At 45.1% G+C, this 20505-nt stretch overlaps 1 protein-coding gene across 3 annotated transcripts in view; it reads right to left on the bottom strand.

The window, feature by feature from the left end:
* EIF4E3 (eukaryotic translation initiation factor 4E family member 3) overlaps positions 1 to 20505 on the bottom strand; it is a 41519-nt gene that overhangs the window by 8903 nt on the left and 12111 nt on the right. For all 3 annotated transcript variants that reach the window (XM_081246913.1, XM_081246911.1, XM_081246912.1), the window contains exons 2-5: positions 14708 to 14780; positions 5662 to 5756; positions 3991 to 4051; positions 1319 to 1385 (exon numbers count right to left, since the gene is read on the bottom strand). In XM_081246913.1, coding sequence (XP_081103039.1) covers positions 1319 to 1385; positions 3991 to 4051; positions 5662 to 5687 — 154 coding nt within the window. In that variant the 5' untranslated portion in view covers positions 5688 to 5756; positions 14708 to 14780. The remainder of the gene's footprint in view (positions 1 to 1318; positions 1386 to 3990; positions 4052 to 5661; positions 5757 to 14707; positions 14781 to 20505) is intronic.

Here is a 20505-nt window from a genome sequence, read left to right as displayed (position 1 = left end):
ACCTGTACTTTGAAGACAATTTCATCTTAACCCAGTTTCTGTCTTCAGTGAATAAAAAGAGGTGTAAGAATTAAAGAAAACAAAAGTAGAATGATTGAAACTGTTAGTGAGGTAAATCTGAAACCTGCCTGGCACCAGCTAGGCCCATAAGGGTTCCCAAAGACAGAACCAGTTAAGAAGCCTGAGGGCAAATCAATCAATACCAAATAGTTTAAAAAAAATTAAAGCTGAAAGCTGAACAGGAAAAATGTTATTCTAAATGTTACCCCAGAAGCATTCAGAAGGAACTACCCAAGAAGAAAACAAAACTTCCACCTAGCAATTCCATTTTCCTCTTTCAGTGGTTTCAGGACAAAAACAAAGCAAAATAAAAATGGGGTAAGGGATTAACAGGTACAAACTATTAGGTATAAAATAAGCTACGGGGATGTGTCGTGCAGCTTGGGGAATAGAGTCAAGATTTTGTAATGACTACAGATGGAGTATAACTTTGAAAATTGTGACTCTTTATGTTGTGTACCTGTAACTTATGGGTTTTGTACATCAGCTATACTTTAATTAAACAAACAAACGAAAGAAGCAAAATAAAAATGTATTCACAGGGCTCTCAGAAACTCACTCAGTATTTGAAAACTGAGTGAGTCTTCAGGTAGAGTCTTCAAAGTAAAGTCCTGAAGACTTTACATTTTAGCCCCAATTGTCGGATCACAGGCACTAATGGTGATTCATCCCCACCTCCCCTTTATCTCTCACTTTGAGTAGAAGGGACCAAGAGAGGGACAGGAGGAAGGGGCGAGTAATTGAGAGGGGCAGCAAGGACTGTGCCGACCTAACTACAAACTTCAGGTGACAACAAAGGCACGGGGCTCTTCTGGAAGAATTGGAACTGATGAAGGAAACCCACCACCAGTGGTGTTAGGAGCCCAATGTCAAATTTCATTTTCTTCTGGAACAAATATAAGGCTGTATGTCAATTATACTTCAGTTAAAAAAAACGTTTTCCTTTTTTTCTGCCTATTTATTTTAGACAGATGGTCATGGATACTATGAAGATGAGCTATAAGTGCAAAAAATATATAGGCATATACACATATGTATATCCACGTAATACACACATATGTAAATATACATATGCACATACACATGTAACATGAGAACGCCACATCACATGGGAAAAAGCTAAGTAACTTCATAGTTACAAAATAAGCGACTCCAAAATATGTAAAAAAGGCAAACACACAGAAACAAAGCTCAGCAAGGAACAAGCACAAGCCAAGCACGCGCGAGTGGGGACGGCCAGAGCTGAGGGTCTCATTACCTGCAACGGCACAGTCTGTGAACTGTTCCCCGATAGTCGCTAACAACAACTCTTTCCAAACTGTGGACTGGTGTGGGAAAAGAACAGAAAGCAAAACAAAAGAAAACCAAAGAAAAGGAACACATACACATTTTTAAACAATTATCTTCAGGAGCTACCCAAGTCACATTTTCTTTAACCTCTCATGCCCTTTCCACGCCCGTATCTGGAGCCCGCAGACATCGCTGAATCACAGGCGTAAACACCCACGTGGTGGCATATGTTTGTATTGTATTACACATCGCTTTGCACAGAGAGATACAAGGGATCCCAAGTCACAAACTCTGTGTCCACAGAACTGTGGGGGGTCCGAAGCCACAAAGCTAATCTCTAGTGCCACCTCTGATGAAGCTGAGAACAACGTGGGAAAGATGCATTCAAATGACCTACACTTTTCCAATTTCTTTACCTCTCACTGATTCAAAATGTGTAAGCTGGTTATAAGTGAATGCTATTAGGACCATCCTTCTCTTCAAAACCCTTTCCTGCTTTTCCTGCAGTTTATAAGGTACTTCGACGGTTACACAAGCGAAGAACACTTAAGGAAATTCCTGCTTTACTGAATACCAGAGACTTGCAGATTTCCGTTCACTTCAAGGCACTTTGTTTCTGCTAAGTGACTGAACTGTGGTGTGTGTGTGTGTGCGCGCGCACGCGTGCATTTCCCTGGAAGAGTTAGTGCACGCTCTAGTCCACCTCTTCCCTATGAGAAAACCTTGAGTCTCTTCTGGCTGAAGATCCCCTAATGCTGTCCAATCAACAGCCAGCATCCACGCACAGGTAACTGGAGGTCCCCCAGCTCTTTCCAGTTACTCCTCCTTGCAAAGTTCTTGGCTCCGAATCTCTTCCTTGTCTTGGTTCGCAGGCCCTGAACTCCACCAGAACCGGGTTTGATTCCTGACAGTCGGCTTACAGCTGTACCCTGGGCAGGCTTATTAGCCTCTCTGAGCATCAGTTTCCTTCAGCGAACAGGGAATAATACTAGGACCGACCTCCCGGGGCTGTTGTGACCATGAAATTAGTCAACAAATGTTGCGTCCGATGGGCTCAGTACCGTGACTGCGACCACAGCACTGGAGATTTAAGATCCATTCCATAAATAGCTACGTGTTTGCTGTGGACCAGGCGCCCACGGATATATTAACTGTAATGAGAGTAGGCATCCCCATGTTCCCAAGAGCTGAAAACAGCCTCACTGCAGTTTTAACCACGACCCCAGCAGCTAACCGTCATGGCTTTTCACCCTCAAGGAGGGTTTGCTTTTCTCTTTCCTAGACCCTCCGTCTGGCCTACCTGTCTCCCACCTAGAAGCCACCCCTTCTGTTTTTTATTTGTCTCGTCTGCAGTCTCTTACGCTACAAGGAACGAAGATGACAGTGTTGAGAGGAAGTTAGGGGAAGGGGACGTTCCCTCTCCTGCTGTGAATTCAGAGGAGGTTGACCCACCGGATTCCCACTGGTCAGCAACAAAGAGAGGGCTGAGCTGCTGGGGGTGAGGACACTTGTGCAGATGTGAAAGCGTTATGATTTGCGACGGAATGTGGTCAAGTGAGCTGACAAGGAGGGGGGACAAACTTGTCTTTCAGCCACCTTTCGTCCAACGCTGACATCAGGATTGTTTCTACCAGAAGTCACTGTCTACTGCAAGTACATAAAGAACATGGCAAGGAAAACGTGTTCTTGTGGAAATTCAAAACAACTTTCTCTCCTTTTAGGGGGGCACGAAGAGCTTCACAGGCCTTGCTTGGTTTTTGGTTTGCTCCCCTGACGTTTTAAAAATTATATATGCCCAATACTAGCCAAATCTCGTAGCTATGCATCTTAACGACAGTTTGCACCTTTAACAAACAAACGGGGTCATATCTTTAGCTTTGTGCTCATGGGGAAACAATGCAAGGTCAAGCCTATGGGTCCCTGGAGATGTTTCAATCCTTTGAGCTCAGCCGCATGCAAGAAACCATGAAAGGGTGAGACTGGGGAGCACGTGTCCTTTCATCCATTTTCAAAGGCGGCTTAAGAATAGATTTGAAGGCTCTTTTCAGTCAGTACAATGAATTAGAGCCCACTCCTGGGAAACCCAGGTTTCTGAGGCTTGACCACTGCCAACCAGCGCCCGAGCAGGCCGTGCCATCAACCAGGGTTTCATCAACCCCAGAGGGAGACTGGACACGGCCTCGCATGAAACCCCAAAGAGCGGTGAGATGCAAGGCCTCCCACACATCCCCACTCTCTGTGCCAGGGTCATTCTCAGAAGTGCTTGTCGCCCCAGTGGGGAAGGGACGAGCCTTTGCTGGGAGGGATCCTGCTCCTCACTACGTAGACCCACTTCCACATGTCGGTCATGGCTGTGGAGGACGTGACGGCCCTAATCAGCTTTTCTGTAAAGTTTATAGGCATGTAGCTGTTCAGAACTCTATGATACAGTCACACTATTACACCATTTCTACAGAGACTCACAATATATTTTCAAGGTGACAGTGTAAGGCAGAAAACCACCAAGGTCAGAACAGAACTTCTCACCCCCAGTCCCATTCTGAGTCTACCAGGCAGACTGTCTAGAACGCACAAGAGGTTCATCAGAAGCGGTCAACAACCCCGAACTTAGCTTCTAGAAAAGCATGAGAAGAAACCTACCGTGCTGTCCTTGGGAACTTTCATCTTCCATACGCCACCCTTTGCATTACTCTCCTCTTCCCTGGATCAAAGACCAATGTTCACAGTTACACTCATGGATTAAGTAGCTCTACATACACCTAGTTTAACAATGGATGACATTAAAAACAAAAAACAATGGAGCATTCTGCAATAAACTCTCCCCGGTTCGTTTTACTGGAAACAGAAGCAGATGAAAGAAAAAGGGAGGGGATGGAGATGGGGAGGGAAGAAGGTGGGATTCAGTGGCCAAAAGGGTAGGGAAGGTGATGGGACACCAGGTTCTCATCCTCAAGGAGGTGGTGAGGACAGAGGTTCCCTAGACCACCCGGGGTGGACAAACTAATACAAGTGCTTCACACGTGTGAAGGCCTTTACATTTCAATGTCATGCTCTTGACATCGCCTCATTTGATTCGCATTTCAATCTTGTGTCATAAGCCTAATAGGGGATTCAGTCCCGGTAGAGGACATCTGCTGTTTCCCTGTGTAGTAACTGCTCCCTCTTCTGGCAAGAGCACCCCAGTTTCCCTTTAAGGAGCTACTTGTCCCCTACTTTTATGCCAGACCCTTTCTGATATGGCTGATTCCATATCCTAGCTTTAAAGGTGGGCTTACGACCCAGGTTTGCTTCCTAGTCTTTATGGTTGGCCAGGGATGGAAAGGCAACCCACGCTGGGCCGATGAGAGCCTGCCCTGGCATTTTACTGGAGCTGGTCAATGCTGACATTGACAAATTTGTAGGGCTTAAGACTGGAGCTTATAAAAGCCATTTTGTCACCACAAATGGGAGAACCTGCCTGAAAATTAAACCAAGACAGAGCAAAGCAAAGCAAGTCTGACGGAGAGTGTCAGATTCCTAATAAGAATTGAGCACCCAGATCTGCCCGAAATCAGCCCCACCGGTAGACTGTTTAGTTACAGAAGCCAAAAGATTCCTCTTTTTTGGGGGGGCTCAGTTTACGTTTCTGCCATTTGCTACCAAAGAGCTAAGGTATATTCCCACTTTATTAATGAGTAAATGGCTTAGATCAGTTAAGGGACATGATGCAAGGATTTACTACTAACGGGGACTCCAGCCTAGGCAAACTGGTTTACTGTCCCCCACCCTCAACGCTACTCCAGCTATTAAAGAAGAAAGACACCCTCTCCTCGACCCTGGGCCATGATCGATTAGTATCATACACTTTCTATGTGGTCCACGTGAGGTATGTCTGAGGTTATATGATCTTTGTTCATATAACAGATGTGGGTACCACATCTGTTCCCTCATCTCCCCTCCAGCCTATAAGCTTTTTCACTCCACTGTCCAGGTCATTATTGAACAAGTGAAAGAACAAACCCAAATGATGCCACACCCCGATACAAAGACCTGCATGGCACCTTGAGTGAGCTAATGTGGACCTACGTATTGTGAGACTGCAATGGGGTCCTCCATGGGCAGATGCTGAGACACCTGCGCGTCACTCTGGAGCACAAGGGTTAAGGGGTAGAGGGAAGGGGTCTATTTCAACATTAAATCATGGCTAAAATGACTTTGCAACACCACCAGGAGAAAATTACTTTAGCATTCCAATTTGGCATGAAGTTATTTTATTCAGTTCACAACCATTTCCCTCCCACCTTAACCTCAAACTATACAGAAGACACTTACCAAAGTGGCCGCCTCTCTCCTCTCATTAAATGATAACTACATCTCAAGGGCAGGCTAGTCACAGGAGGAATATTATTGTACACACTCCAGAATATCTTTAAAAGAAAAACACTTTGTTTAATACACCCAGTATTGACTTACTGTGCCGTTAGCTCGTAAAATGAATGCATTAAAGAAAAAAAAATCAGATTCTCATTAAGTCCTATCCATTCAAACTAGATTTTTCTCAGTATTCTTTCTAATTTTCGGCTAGAAAACGTAACATAACATTAAAGAATGTTCTTTTCTTTTCTGAAGGCAGGCTAAGTTGTGTGCTTCAGGAAGCTATGGTTTAGCAAACATTCCTATGCAATGTGTCTCCACATAAAACAGGGTAAGGATCTTGCTAATGATTTTTCTGACAGGTATATGGCATCTAATAAAGCCTGTAGTGCTGAGTATGTGTACTGAACCATATTTCCTTGTGACACAGACTCTGTCTTCTTTCTAAGCCTAGAAGGAGTCTGTTACACTTTGGATTGGGGGATGGGGTACAGAGGAGGCAAAGAGGAATCACCTCGTGTGTTCTGCACCCCCTCCTTTCCTCTCCCAGGAGGAAAAGGGAATAGATCAGCTGCCAAAGCCACAAGTTGCCCAAGATACACGGTGTTAGGAATTCCATGACTGTGTGTTCTCCGAACTCATAGAGTGAAACCCAAGCCCCCAATAGGATGGAATTAGGAGGTGGGGGTCTTTGGGCATAAATAGGCCATAAGGATGGAACCCCCCCCCATGATGGGATTAGTGTCCCAATAAGAAAAGGAAGAGAGTTAGCCCTCTCTGTCCACCATGTGCGGATATAATGAAAAGATGCCTATCTGTCTATAAGCCCAGGAAGACTGCCTTCACCAAGACTTGACCATTCTGGCACCCTGATCTTGAACTTCCAGCCTGCAGAACTGTGAGACATCAGTGTTTGTTGTCGAAGCCACCCAGTCTATGGTATTCTGTTATAACAGCTGGAACTAAGACACAGGGTGGCTGGTAGTCAGAAACAGATTACATAAAAATAATAGAGTAATAGTAACAATGAGAGTAACAGCAGCAACAGTAATAGGGCCAGGATTTCGTCTCTGACTTTTACATGTTTATGTAATTTATCTTAATGACAACCTAATTAGGAGGTAATTATTATTCTTGTTTTATAGATAAGGAAACTGAGGCACACAGACTAATCCTCCCAAGCATCACTGTTTGGTATGACCATCAGGATTAGGACAAGAAGTGAGTTTACAAAGAAGAAAACCCTTCCCAGTTTGTTTGGAATGGTACCAAGAATCTCTACGCTACGAACTCTATGCACAGAATTACTACACAAATGAAAAATTATCACTCTGTGTGAAGTAAGTCAAGGGTGGTTGTCTGGGTCTCCTAGTGGATCTGAGGAGAACAGAACAAGCAATAGAACAATTAGAAACATGAATCCAAGGGCATCATGAATGGAGCAGCACAGGTGGAATGAAATTTTATCGATGTTGAATGATAATCCTTATGGGTTGTTTGAGCCCACGTTGTATAAAAACTGAAGCCAAATTCACTGCAAGGCCAGCAACAGGGAATGATAAGATAAAACTAAAGGCAAAAAAACCCCCAAAACACCTGACAGTAGATTTATTAAGAATACCTTATAAGAACCTGCCGTATAGCACAGGGAACTCTACTCAAGACTCTGTAATGGCCTACATGGGAAAAGAATCTTAAAAAAAAAAGCGGATATAAAAAAGTGGATATATGCATAACTGATTCACTTTGCTGTACACCTGAAACTAACACATTGTAAATCAACTATACTCCAATAAGAGTTATTTAAAAAAAGAATATGACGAGAAAAAAATTTTTAAATGCTAGGAAAAAACAAAAAAATAAACAAACAAACAAAAAGAATACCTTGGGTCCCTTATACTAAAACGGTGCTAATGTAGGAAGTAACTGAAAATAGCTCTGTAGTAACAGTAGATCCTCAGACATCTGTCTTTGTGGAGAGACCCACCTTATAAATGGTTTGCTATCAATGCAAATAATAAAATTACTCCAATATTTCAGTTATAGCTTGTGGTGTGGGTGTGAATAGGCAGAGCTGGAATTTGAGGCCAGGCAGTTGGATTCCAAAACCTGTACCCTTAACCACTAAGCTATTTCCTCTGCAGATACTACTACGTATTTTAGGCACATATTTCTCCAGTCCTAGAAGCCATGGACCAGGTCACGAGGTCATGGACGAGGTCACAGAGTGAGGGTCACCTGTTGAAGATGTTTTCCCACCAGCATGTGCCCTTCATCACACTGACTATGCCACTGCCTTAGCTCTAGCCTAGGACTTCTGCAATGATGTGGCAATGACCCGTGCAGAATTTATGGACACACTTATGCTAGAATATACATCCCTGCTTCCACCAAGAGGACTTTGGTGCCAGCAAACTTCAAGTCTCCTAAAAGGCATACCAGGCCAGAGCACCTGCCCTCACACCCTTGCCAAAGTTCTCAAATCCTAACTTTTCACCCAGGGTTTGAAGCGCCTTGGAAAACACAACAAAATGCTTCTCCCGTTCCAAAGGTGAGAAAATCACACTAAGGATCATGCTACAGTGTGCAGCTTTAGAAGCTTCTCTTGAAAACACAGACAACTGATTTTGTGAGTCTTGGCAAATGTGAGAGGAGGAGATTACAGCCCAAGAAGATACAGCGAGAGACTTCACCCTGACCTAATGTACTTATTCAAGTGCATATCTGCATGTTTCTGCATGAACACAAAATGAGAGTGAAATATGCGGTGACCTCATTGAAAAGACCCCCATTAAAGTCCGTGGCACTAAGTCAGTCTGTTTCCATATTGCAAACTTCACGCAGTGTGTAGAATACTCGTCAAGCATGTATGATGGCAAAAGAGCTGAAGGAAGGAACCCGGCATCACACAGCTCCTTAGACCTTCTTCCTCCCCTGTGGAAGCGAAAGCGCTGTTTCACTGGAAACTTGATAATTCTGGGTCATATTCTCTGTAACATACTTTTATGTTTGTTGAATCAGCCAAATTTTACTACAGATAGAACCTTGCAAATAGATTTCAAAAGCCCTTAGACTTGTAATTAATTCTAAGTGGTCTGCAAACAGTAGACTGCAGTAAAACTAAGCACGATGTTTATTAATAATAATGAAGTGTTTTTTTTCAAAAGCCTTAATGACAACCCGAGGAGAGGGAGGGAAGTCAGGCATCACTTATTCAGTCAACATGTGTGGACACCAAGGAGGGCAGGGTGCTGTGGTGAGTCCCAGGTGTGGTTAGATTCACTAGCCAATGGTGTCCATTTAACAAATCCCCAGCCTACTAGTCCTGATTGAAGCAATTATGCTCCTCCCAACAGTCCTTTGCCAAATCGATAATCAATCATTACCAGGAAAACTGGCAAATTTCCTCATTTTTTTTTACTAAATGTTCTGAAGGAAAAAAAAAAAGAGAATATACTTGAAAATACTTGAGAAGAAAAGATGCCATGTGGTGACAGACAACATGGTGTTAAAAAATAATAATAATAAAGAAAGAAAAGAAAAGCATCCAGCAAATACACCTCCAAAAAACCCAACAAATCCAGAATTTCTTCCGCAGGTCATAGCATATAAATCTTTGAAAGTATTTTTGAAATTTTAAACATTTTCATTCCTTAGGTATTTCCAATTGGCTGGGGCTTGTAGCCCACCAAGTAAATCAATGGTTTATGGGAAGGGCAGAGCCCAGAAGAAAGGCAACTGAGGAGCTTAAGGGATGTCTTTTAATTCACAGCAGGTACAACAGGCTGAAAGCAAAGTGTTTCTGACCTGGGACAGCCAGGTAGTCGAGAGAGAAATGGGTTTTGCTTTGCATTCCAAAGGGCTTGACTTAAAGTGAGAACCAAAGATGGGAGGACTGATAGGGGAGTGGGCAATTTCTCACCACGCAGTTAAGTTGATGAATGAAAAACAAAGTCTGAGTTGGGGAGCTAAGTGGGGTTCACACATTGAGAGAACAGGAGAAAAGGTGGGGGAAACAGCCGAGCAGTGTGTATTCGGCTTCCTGGGCAAGGCCCATAGTATATGTTTACTGATGTTAACATTTTTCAGTGCACAGGGCTTTCACTCTGGTGAAAACCCAAAGACGTGATTGGACTCAGACGCTTTATACATCATTTTAACAAAGGATGATAAATTGTGGAGAGTGACCAGACAAAGGAAAGGGGGTCTGGGGCCCCTAGAGGTGGTATATGGTGTGACTGTGCTGAGGAAATACAGGGTACATACATTTGCTTAGTAGGTTTGTTATGCAACTCAAGTGGTAAGAAAAAGGGATACCTTCACAAATGTAAATTTATGTCACCTTTAAAAGGGTAATTTATGTCCTGATTTCAGGCCGATCGAGGAAGTCGGGGAAGTCGGGGAGCTCCTCCTGGGTCTGCTGTTTTTCAACTGCCTTCAGTTCAAAGTAATTCTTAAGTTAAAGTGACACTTCTGGGGTGGCATATTCTGATCCCCCTTGAGAGACCAAGTTGTACATCTGAAGTGACTGAATCACTTTCACTTGACAAGATTTAATCTCCCACCCCACCTGCACAGCGGCTTCCACTGCCAACATGCCAGCAGACAGAGGATCCAGGTACTTTGACTTCGGTTCTGTTTCTGCACAACTGGGCTGTGACTATAATGTTGATCCCATCACGGACCCCATGAATAAATTAAATGACAGCTACATAATCCTGTTATTCTCGATACTAAGCTTCACTAAACAGAACTGTGAAGTAGACCTGCCTGCGGGGCTTTCCCTCTCTTTTTGCAGGAGGGAGTTTCTCTCTTTCTGCCCTCGACCCTGTCCCTTCACCCAAATGGTCCACTGCAGGTCATTCTATTGCAGGATGCCACCCACCGTGGGCTGCCCTGCTGTGTTCCAGGGCAGTGACGACTCTGAATCAATCTTTCTATCATTCTCCATTATCGGTCCTGACCTAGAAAACCTCTCCTCCCAAAAGGGACAGCCCTCCTTTCCCAAGGATTTGCAAAGCAATCTGCTGTCCTACCTTAATGACCTGCAAGAGCACAGCAGCTGCACAATCTTCTGATAAGGGATGATGCCTTGATATCACCAGCCATACACAGGTATAGAAGGAAGATTCTCTTCATTTTAAGAGATTGTATCTATATTTCTCTGAAGACCTTCTGTTTATGATAAATGATGCTGGATGTCCATGTACAGAAGAAATATGAAGCTTCTGTTTTCCGTAAATTTAAGTAAAAAGTCGGTCAATTTATGGGACCACTGCGTAGGACACAGAACAACAGGACACGGTGTGGCGAAACCTTGAACGTGATACCTGAGGTGGGTTAGAATGCTACACAGGAATGAGTTTTAAGGGCTGGAATTTTGGTCTTGGGGTAGCAAGGGAGCACTCCCCTGCAAATCGTTACCTGGCCGGTAACTCCCTTCTGCCACAGGTAAAATCGGGCTTGTTCAGAAGCTGTGCTCTATTCTGCGCTGCGTGCATTTAGGACATAAAAACACAGAAGAAATGTGGAAAATTTGGAAAGGTTTACAAGAGAGTAAAAGGAATCAGTAAGTGCCTGGAAAACACATCTAGATGAAACATGGAATTTTCCAAGAAAGGCAGGTAAGTAGGGAATAAATTTAACTCCAACCAGAGGGCATTACTGGTGGCTGTGATGAGACTGTCCTCAGCAGGGGTCGGTGGGCCAGCTGGAGACACAGGCCTCCCTCACTCCTCAGTCAGGGTGGACCAAAAGCAAGAGGATGGACCTAGAAAAGGAGGGAGTTCTGGTCCCAGAGCACAGCGTGACTGGCTGTTTCTACCACTTTTCGGGCCACTTACCTCCCAGCCTCAGCCCCTCTAGCTAATAAACGGGGATAACAATTCCTCTGCCACCCCATCAGCACCTCTGATTTGCTGAGGGCTTCAAAGTATAAAAAGACATATTATTCAATATGTCCTTATGGAAAGCAATCATCAGTACCACATGATAACGGCACTGCAACTAAACACAGACGAGGGAAAAACAGACACGATTAGGGATGTAAGTTTTTAGTGCTGACAGAGCAAGAGTTCAAGAATCAACATGTAACCACAAAATAAAAAGACAGCAGGGCAGAAGCATATCCTCAAAGGACTTTAAATTCAACACCCAGGCTAGTTCTCAGATACTAAGGACTATTCACAGATATTAAGGACACAGCCTGAAATCCCCAAACTCATCGACAAGTTAAACACATTTTCATAAGTAGAGGTATTCGCAGTGGTATAATCTGGGGAAAAACTGCTTGAAATAAATCATCTAGAAGGAGCGGTACACGGTTTTGTGATTTAAAACATGACTGAGGAATGTACAAGAAGATGTTCCAATAGAAGTAGGCAAATAACGGCAGACGAATTCATTATCATTATCTGGCACTTAGTAGGTGCTTTTTACGTCCTTGTGCCATTTCATTCTCACAACCTCCTGATGCACTTGGTATCACAACTACTCCCATCTTAGAGATGAGCAAACAGATACAGAGAAGTTAAGCAACTTGCCTGAGCTACTAAGTAGCAGATGTGAGACACCAACCCAGGCAGTGTGACCACCCTACACCCAGGCCCACATCCTCCCCGGTCAGCCGACGGAGCTGAAGCGTAGAATCCGACCTTCTGTAAAAGCTGCCAACAGCTGAGGGCTTACTAAGTACCAAGCACTACTAAGAACTAGGCAATCTCATTTAACCCTCACTCAACCCTAGGGAGGAGGAACTGCTACCATCTGTTTTACAGGTGAAGAAACGGAGGACAGGTACATCGGAGATACGACAGAACCTCCTGACCCCCTGGGGCAGTGTTTCATTATCATCCCCCTAAGTTGAAGGAGCCCTTTTCCTAACCACTTTCTTGTGAAACTTTAATACCACCAAGAGACTATATATCTATGTATGTACCGTATGCCTATCTGTGCTTTCTACGTACAAACAGCATGATTTTTCTGGCCACACCAAGAATCAATTTTTGCCGCCGTTGAGAATGTGTGGTTACAGCTTAACAGATCGTTATGTGAGCAGTCTGCTGCGACAGGAAAGTAGTTCATTTATTAATTTCTCATTCACTCATTTGATCCTTCAGCATGTATGGAGTGAAAGGAACCAGGCACAATACAGTACTCCATTTATATGAGGTTCAGTAAAAGACAAAACCAATGCACGGCGACAGCAATGTGAATAGTGGTTGCTTCCGGGAAAGAAGGATGGTAGGAAAAGGGGATGAAGAAAAACCTCCTGACAGGATGGAATTTTTTAATCTGGATCCGGGTGATAGTTACATGTTCGCGTATCTTTGTCAAAATTTATCAAACTTCTACACTTAAGAAACCTGCGTTTACTGAAAAAATTATATCCCAATGAAGTTCTTAAGAAGGTATTTCCTAGTATGTGCCGGCCTGGGTACTTTAAATTGGTCCCTGAAGACCCTATGTCACTTGCTGCCAGATACCAAGGCTCAACCAATGCTCTGTTGTCATCACACAGGGTCAGGGAAACAAACCAATCCCTCGGTGTAACTTTACCAATGTCTTCCTGGAAACCCAGGCACAGCTGTGATGTGGATCCAATGTCACAACAGCGTGGCAGAAGTGTAATGAGGACCTCAAAAAAAAAAAAAATCAGTGGGCTCTAAGAACTTCTACATGAGGACAGGCTTTGGAATCAAGTGCTCTGAGGTTTACACAGCGGTGCTGGGAAGAGGTAACAAGGTCCATAATGTCACCACAGGGAGAAGTGAAGGGGACCCCTTCCTGGACTCTGAGAGCATCTGTCCCTCTGGACGGTGGCCCACGTGCTGTCTTGTGACACTGCTTGTACTTGGCACTGACTGCTTATTTACAACAGCACTGTTATTCTGCTCTCCACACGCTTAGGTCATTTTCTCAAATAGTTCAGAGACAGCCTGTGGTAGGGACTGCATCCTTACACCCGGCTTAGGGCCCTCTGTGGCCACATGAGGCACTTTACAATCAGATTCCTGGGGCTGCCTAACCGTGAGTCCTCAATTTCCTGAACCAGATACTGGGAGAAGTGTCTGAAAAAAGATCTCGGCACAACTCCTGTGCAAGTGAGAGGCTGCCGACGAGACGCCGATCTATTGGAATTTCTAAGACATCAAAAGATTTAAGGGCAGAACACACAATTTAAAACTGGCCCTTCTAGAAAATTCAGGACACATAGTCAATGCAAGTATGAAGCAGCCTTAACAGGCTTATCATGTGTACAACAATGTATTAAACTAGAGGAGGGAGAGAAACTTGATAGAATTTGCTTTGGAAGAAAACAGTAATGTGATCAACTAAATAAACCAGGTTTGTTTTTTTTGGTTTGTTTTTTTTAATGTTCATCCTAAGAGTTGGGTAGAGAAAGAACTAAGAGATCTAAGAGCTTACATTGGCTGACAACCTACCATGTATCAGGTCTCCTGCTAAGCCTGAAAAAGACATCAATCATCTCGTTCAGTCCTCATACGCACCCATGGAGGCAGGTGCTACCAGTCTTACACAAATTAAAGGGCTGATGCCTGCCCAGTTTAGGATGATGGAATTTGGACGTGGAGTAGGACACGGGTCCGAGACCTTCCACTTTCAGGCTCAACACTATCCTGCCCTGTGATCTTCAGGAAGCTTGCAGGTGGGTGCCAGGGCCTCTCACCGATGGCAAACAGAGCCCAGAGAATGAGCGGCTAAGCTGGTGCTTAAATGAGGGCACAGAGTGATAGCGTCAAAACCACACCAGAGTCACGAGGGTCTGGGAGACGATAAGCCTCCACACGTCACCAAGAGCGGAGCAGGCCACTCGGGCATGTGCTCAGCTGGCCTCTGGGGTAGATGTGGCTGAGGGCTGCTCTGCCAGAGTGGACATGAGAGCTGAGGTCAGGGTACAGCCCCGGGTGGGCGTTGCCAGCACAGCACAGGTCTCAGGTTGGATGATTGACTGTCCCACGAACAGCAGGTGTCTTGATCTTACCTGTACCGTTTGTACTGTGTAGATTTTCTTCAGATTTGATGCACACTCAGCGGCTGTGGCACCAGGGAGGGATCTAAGCAAACAGAAGCAAAAGAGCAAAGAAACAAGGAAAATGTTTCAGTGTTCATGCAACATCCCACGATGTAATATAAGTCTGCAGGTCTTCACACAAATCAGGTCTGAAACCACAGAAGCGGACACTTCTGGGATGCTAGTTAGAATTTAAAATGTGAAACTCCTTTGTCAAGTCAGGTGCTCGCGTCTCCTAAAAATAAGCATATCTATCCTGTGGAAGTTTAACAGGGAAACTGGAAATGTAAGAAAGACATTGGAAACCTTAAAATCACAATTTAAAAAATACAAAAAGAACCATGTGATAACCAAGCCTTTTTGGCCTAGGACTCTGGATAGGAAACTGGGCCTGTTGTATAGATGACAATGACAATGCAGGGTCTTGACCTGGTTATATGTTTGAAAAATTTGTTAGTTCCTTGGTGGTAAATATTCATGAACTCTTGGGTGACCTTCTGCCAACTTTAAGAAAACATGATTACTAAAAGTCACCCTTCGCCTCACTTGAATGTGCACGTGTTTCCAAAACAGCTGCCTGTAGAAAATACTTTCAGTTATTTTCTCTGGCTGATTTAATTAGCTCTGCTGAACCCCTGCGGTCAGAGTACATTAATCTTTAGTTTGCCATATGTTCCACTAGATGGCAACATCCTACCAGCTTATTCAGCAGAAGAGCCATCCACTGAGACGGGCTTCACCGAGCACCATGTCCTGGGTTTGGGGGTAACAGGACGTGGTGTCATCCATCTGCAGAAGTGAAGCCTCTCCACCCTTGCTACCCTTCCTTTCTCCCTGTACTGAATTAGCAGGTCTTGCTCAGGAATGTTGGGTCCAGCTACATCAGGCCTAAGGTTGAAAAACTCCAGTAATGCTTGACAGCCCCATGTCTGGCTGTAAGAAGTAAGAGGCAGGCGGTGAGGGGCAAGCACCAGCCCACAGCTGACCCACCCGGGTCTGGAATCTGTAAAAGGAAAGCTCTTTACCAGCCACTGACCCTCCGAGACACATTCCCCAGGGGATCTCAAGATGGTGAACTTCCTGGCAAGAGATGTGCGCAAAACTGAGCCAGCTCAGAGGTGGAGGGCATGGCGGAGCAGAGGGCTAGGCCCAGGTGTGGGGCAAGCATCAGGCACCAGGGGCAGAGCTCTGCAGGCTACAGTCCCGGAATCATGGACCTGGGTGTTGAACCTGATATAAAAAACGCATTTCTGAACACCGCTCCCTAGCCCGGAGGTCACAAGGAAGCGTAATTACGGACCAGTGTGGAGGCAAACAAGGGACCCTGCTAAGCAGGTGGAGTCTGATAAATCGATCTTCCCCAAAGCACCAGGTTTACAACTCTTTTCTAGTTATTATGAGCATGCCGGACGCTGTGTGACAAACGCAAATCCACGATAACCACCACGACTGCATTCCGCCGCCAGACCCGAAGCCTCAAATAGCTGTGCTGCAGAACGTGAAGAGCGAGGCGCTGGATCAGCACCTGTGATGGTGACATCTGACCCACGATGCATCCGTCGCTCTATCTGGACTGCCCGGGGTACCACAGTATTGACTTAGATAAATACTAATTTGCTACTTGATACAGGTTTTATGCTGTTTGGGGGGTTTAAATTACAAAAGGATTGGGGAAAAAAACTTAAAAAAAACCAAACCCAAACCTTAACCTTTTCTGAGTAGGTTTTCACATGAACAGTCTATTGCCTTTATATGAAAATCTACTGGCACTTATTCTAATACTGACTTTTCTTCCTTTGAAGAGTTTAGCTGACTTCTCCATCAAATATGCCCAGAAGATATACCCCTGGCTGCCCAAAGCATATAGCAGAATATAGACAGGGTTCTTTCCCTTATGGGGTTGGGGGAGGGGGTGGTATAAGGATCCAAAGGTAGGAAATGTCCGTTGCATTTTTTCATTTTTAAAACTGTATTTTGAATTTTTACTAATTTTTTTTTTTTGCGGTACGCGGGCCTCTCACTGTTGTGGCCTCTCCGGGTGCGGAGCACAGGCTCCGGACGCGCAGGCTCAGCGGCCATGGCTCACGGGCCCAGCTGCTCTGTGGCATGTGGGATCCTCCCAGACCGGGGCACGAACCTGCGTCCCCTCCATCGGCAGGCGGACTCTCAACCACTGCGCCACCAGGGAAGCCCGAATTTTTACTAATTTTTAAAGCTACCATTCAATTTATGATGGTTTAGCATGAGTATAATTTGAGTGTTCACCTCATACAACATGATGTCAATTTAAGCAAATACAACATGAGAATACCACCATTTCACCCAGAAAAAAATATCACTGATAAACCTTTGCTTTATATGCCTCTTTTTAAATGCCTCTGTCTCCACGTTCTGGTCTTTTACTCATATTCTAGTGCAGGAGACAATTATACGAAGTCATTTAGGTCTGTTCAGTTTCACTGTCCTAGGTTTCTGAAGAAACCTCTATACTCTCCAGAGTCCAAGAAGGGTTCTAGCATGAAACAAGGAGGCAGAGCTTTGTAGGACAACAATGCCAGGGGCTGACGTGCATGGACTGAATTCTTGCTTGTGTGCTCAGCAAGTCACCTTCATCACAGCACTGAATCCTCGCAAACCTGCGTATTCAGATGTCATTATTACTTCTTACCATTTTACAGCTGAGCAGCCCAGTACCTACAGGTTTGATAAGGTGTGGCCTCAGGCCACAAAAACCTGATTTGCATACAGGTGACCTGAGACTTCCTGCTCTTTACCCCTCACTGCTAAACTGTCCAGTCAAGCCATATACAAACTTACTTTTTAAAAAAAATAAATTTATTTATTCATTTATTCATTTATTTTTGGCTGTGTTGGGTCTTCATTGCTGCGCGCAGGCTTTCTCTAGTTGCGGTGAGCAGGGGGCTACTCTTCGTTGCAGTGTGTGGGCTTCTCATTGCGGTGGCTTCTCTTGCTGCAGAGTGGCTTCTCTTGTTGCAGAGCGCAGGCTCTAGGCATGCGGGTTCAGTAGTTGTGGCTCGCGAGCTCTAGAGCGCAGGCTTAGTAGTTGTGACACACGGGCTAAGTCGCTCCGCGGCATGTGGGATCTTCCCAGACCAGGGCTCGAACCCGTGTCCCCTGCGTTGGCAGGTGCATTCTCAACCACTGCACCACCAGGGAAGCCCCTACACACTTACATTTTTTAATGGAGTTTTATAATTGACTCTTGGTGTGTTCTCATCAAGGCTGCCGTTTTTGCTGAATCCTACTTTTAATACAAGATTGTGTTCACGTTATGCTCTTCGAATAGTCTTTCCATCAGATCAAGGTAGAGAAGGTCCTCACTAAAACCAACAGGATCACACTCAACAATAGCTCTATTCTGCTTAACATCTTAGGATGCTGATGTATTGGTGTTTGAAAGGAAATGTGTCAGCTTCTATGGAAAATGACTTGCCTAATTTCTTTTTTTTAACATCTTTATTGGAGCACAATTGCTTTACAGTGTTGTGTTAGTTTCTGCTGCGTAACAAAGTGAATCAGCTATACATATACATAAATCCCCATATCTCCTCCCTCTTGTGTCTCCCTCTCACCCTCCTTAGCCCACCCCTCTAGGTGGTCGCAAGCACCGAGGTGATCTCCCTGTGCCATGAGTTGCCTCATTTCTTAATGAAGGAGGTTGGATTCTCTAATTTTCAAGGTTCCTTCCAGATGCTGGACAGTTTTATGAATATCCAGGTGTCAAAATAAGAAACATGCTGTCGGCACTTCTGACAGTAGTGAATGGTTGGTTGGCTTGGCCAGCGCAAGGAAAGCCATTCTCCTGCAAGCCAAATCTGAACCTCAGCCATCTTTAGCATACAGAACTGGGCCATATCCACAAAATCAATTTCAAAAGGCAAAACAAGCCGAGGTTTGTACGTGATCTGCCTTGTAAACAGGTCAGTCTGTACTGGACTTGCTGATTCAAAGTTGAACTGGAAGCTGTACCATCTACAGTTACTATTTCTTAAAGTAGCAGTGCGGGCAGCTGCTGGCAAAGCTGCAGCCCTGGCAGCAGGCAGCCGGCAACCCTCTCTTCCCTGTGCCTCTAACAGATAGTTGCAGCAACTGGAAGGGAAGTGTGTGTAGTGGATTTCAATGAAAGAGACTTTTTTTTTTTTTTTTTTTTTTTACTGGTATCATACATACAGTACATTCTCACATCTTTAAAAAAATCTTTTGACTTCCTTCATGTTACAAACCCAAACCTCTCAACAGAACCCTAACCAAACCCTCTCTCTGCAGACCAAGGGTGCTCACCTAGGTAGAGGTGATGGGGCCTCTGAGGAGAAGACATCTGGCAATATCCAGAGACGTTTCCGGTGATCGCCACCTGAGGGGTGCTGCTGGCATCGAGCGGGCAGAAGCCAGGGCTGGACAGGAGGGCACCCGCAACAGAGGGTGATCAGGTCCAAAATGGCAAGAGTCCGTGCTGAGAAACCCTGCCGTATACGTGCAACAAACAGCCTAAGAAGACCTGTAGTCTATTTACCCACCAAAGATTCACTGCACACCTCTTTTAGCTGACGAGGAGATGGCAGTGCTCATTCGAGACGAAGCCCTCGTCCTCAGGACGTGTATGCTCTAGAACTGGCGCCCCTGCCTCTCTGAATTTCCCACATTCCTGAAGGCAAAGAAACAATGTTTAGGTTCCTCTTTGTTGGCCTGGGAGGCAGGAAGTGTGAGAGGAAGTTGAGGGAGGAATATACCAGTAATATAACGTTGAACGTGTCCATTCCTGGAAGGCTGTATGGCCAAAGCTGTGGACAATCGCAGAGGCAAGGAATCAGGACCTACTTTCACATTCTTTGAATACTATGTCACCCTCTCACAGTACACAGCTGGAGCTGAGAACACAGCAGTGGAACAAGGAACGCCTCCTGGATGGATCAGGTTAAGGAGTTTGAGTTGTTCCACTAGGAGTTTCCCCTCTGATTTAATGATAGTAATATAACAGTGGCTTCCTTTTACTGAGCACGTACTATATGAGAGGGGTTTGCATACAGATCTCTAATCCTTACAGCCAGCTTGCCAGGTTGGTATCATTATCTCCATTTACAGACTAGGAAACAAACTCAGTGAGCCTGTTTTTGAGGAGCAGGTCTGGGTCCTTTCCCTGGTCTCTCTGGCTCTGATGCCCACGATCTTCCTGTTGGATGAGGACGCTTCTCAGTAAAACACCAAGCAGTCACTGTGAGCACGGGTGGTCACAGATGGCACATCTTCCGCCAAATCCCCCTCTCAGCCCTTCTTAGGTTACTACTCTATCCTTGGGCCCACCCACTGCCCTTGCCACTCATCCTCTCCTCCACCACCACCCATTTAGCCACACTGCTGGGAGGCAGGGGCTGGGGGGGAGAAGCACAGACGCAGGACAGGGTTAGACGCCACCAGAACCCTTGGCAATGATGATACCCCAGAACGTGATATAAGGAACACAATTCGGGAAGAACGCATTTACAGGTCAGCATTTTCTGAGGCTGGACATGAGAGGAAGACAGCTTACCAAACAAAAGCCAAGCTGGGCTGTGGCAGGAAGGCAGGAAAGCAGAGGGCTTGAGAGGATGGTCTTTGAAATCGACAGAACTGAGTTCCAGCTCCGCCAGCCACCCGCTGTGTGACAAGCCTGACTCCCCTGACCCTCGCTTCCCCTTTCTGAGAGTGGTCTCTACACCTACTTACACTGCTACTTAGACTGCAAGAGCTAAGGCGCGTAAAGTATTTAC

The sequence above is a fragment of the Mesoplodon bidens genome, assembly GCF_964165515.1.
Source record: "Mesoplodon bidens genome assembly, chromosome: 10".
Classification (NCBI taxonomy): Eukaryota; Metazoa; Chordata; class Mammalia; order Artiodactyla; family Ziphiidae; genus Mesoplodon; species Mesoplodon bidens.
Note: the sequence above shows the minus strand (reverse complement) of the source record. Positions and strands in the feature narration are given on the sequence as shown.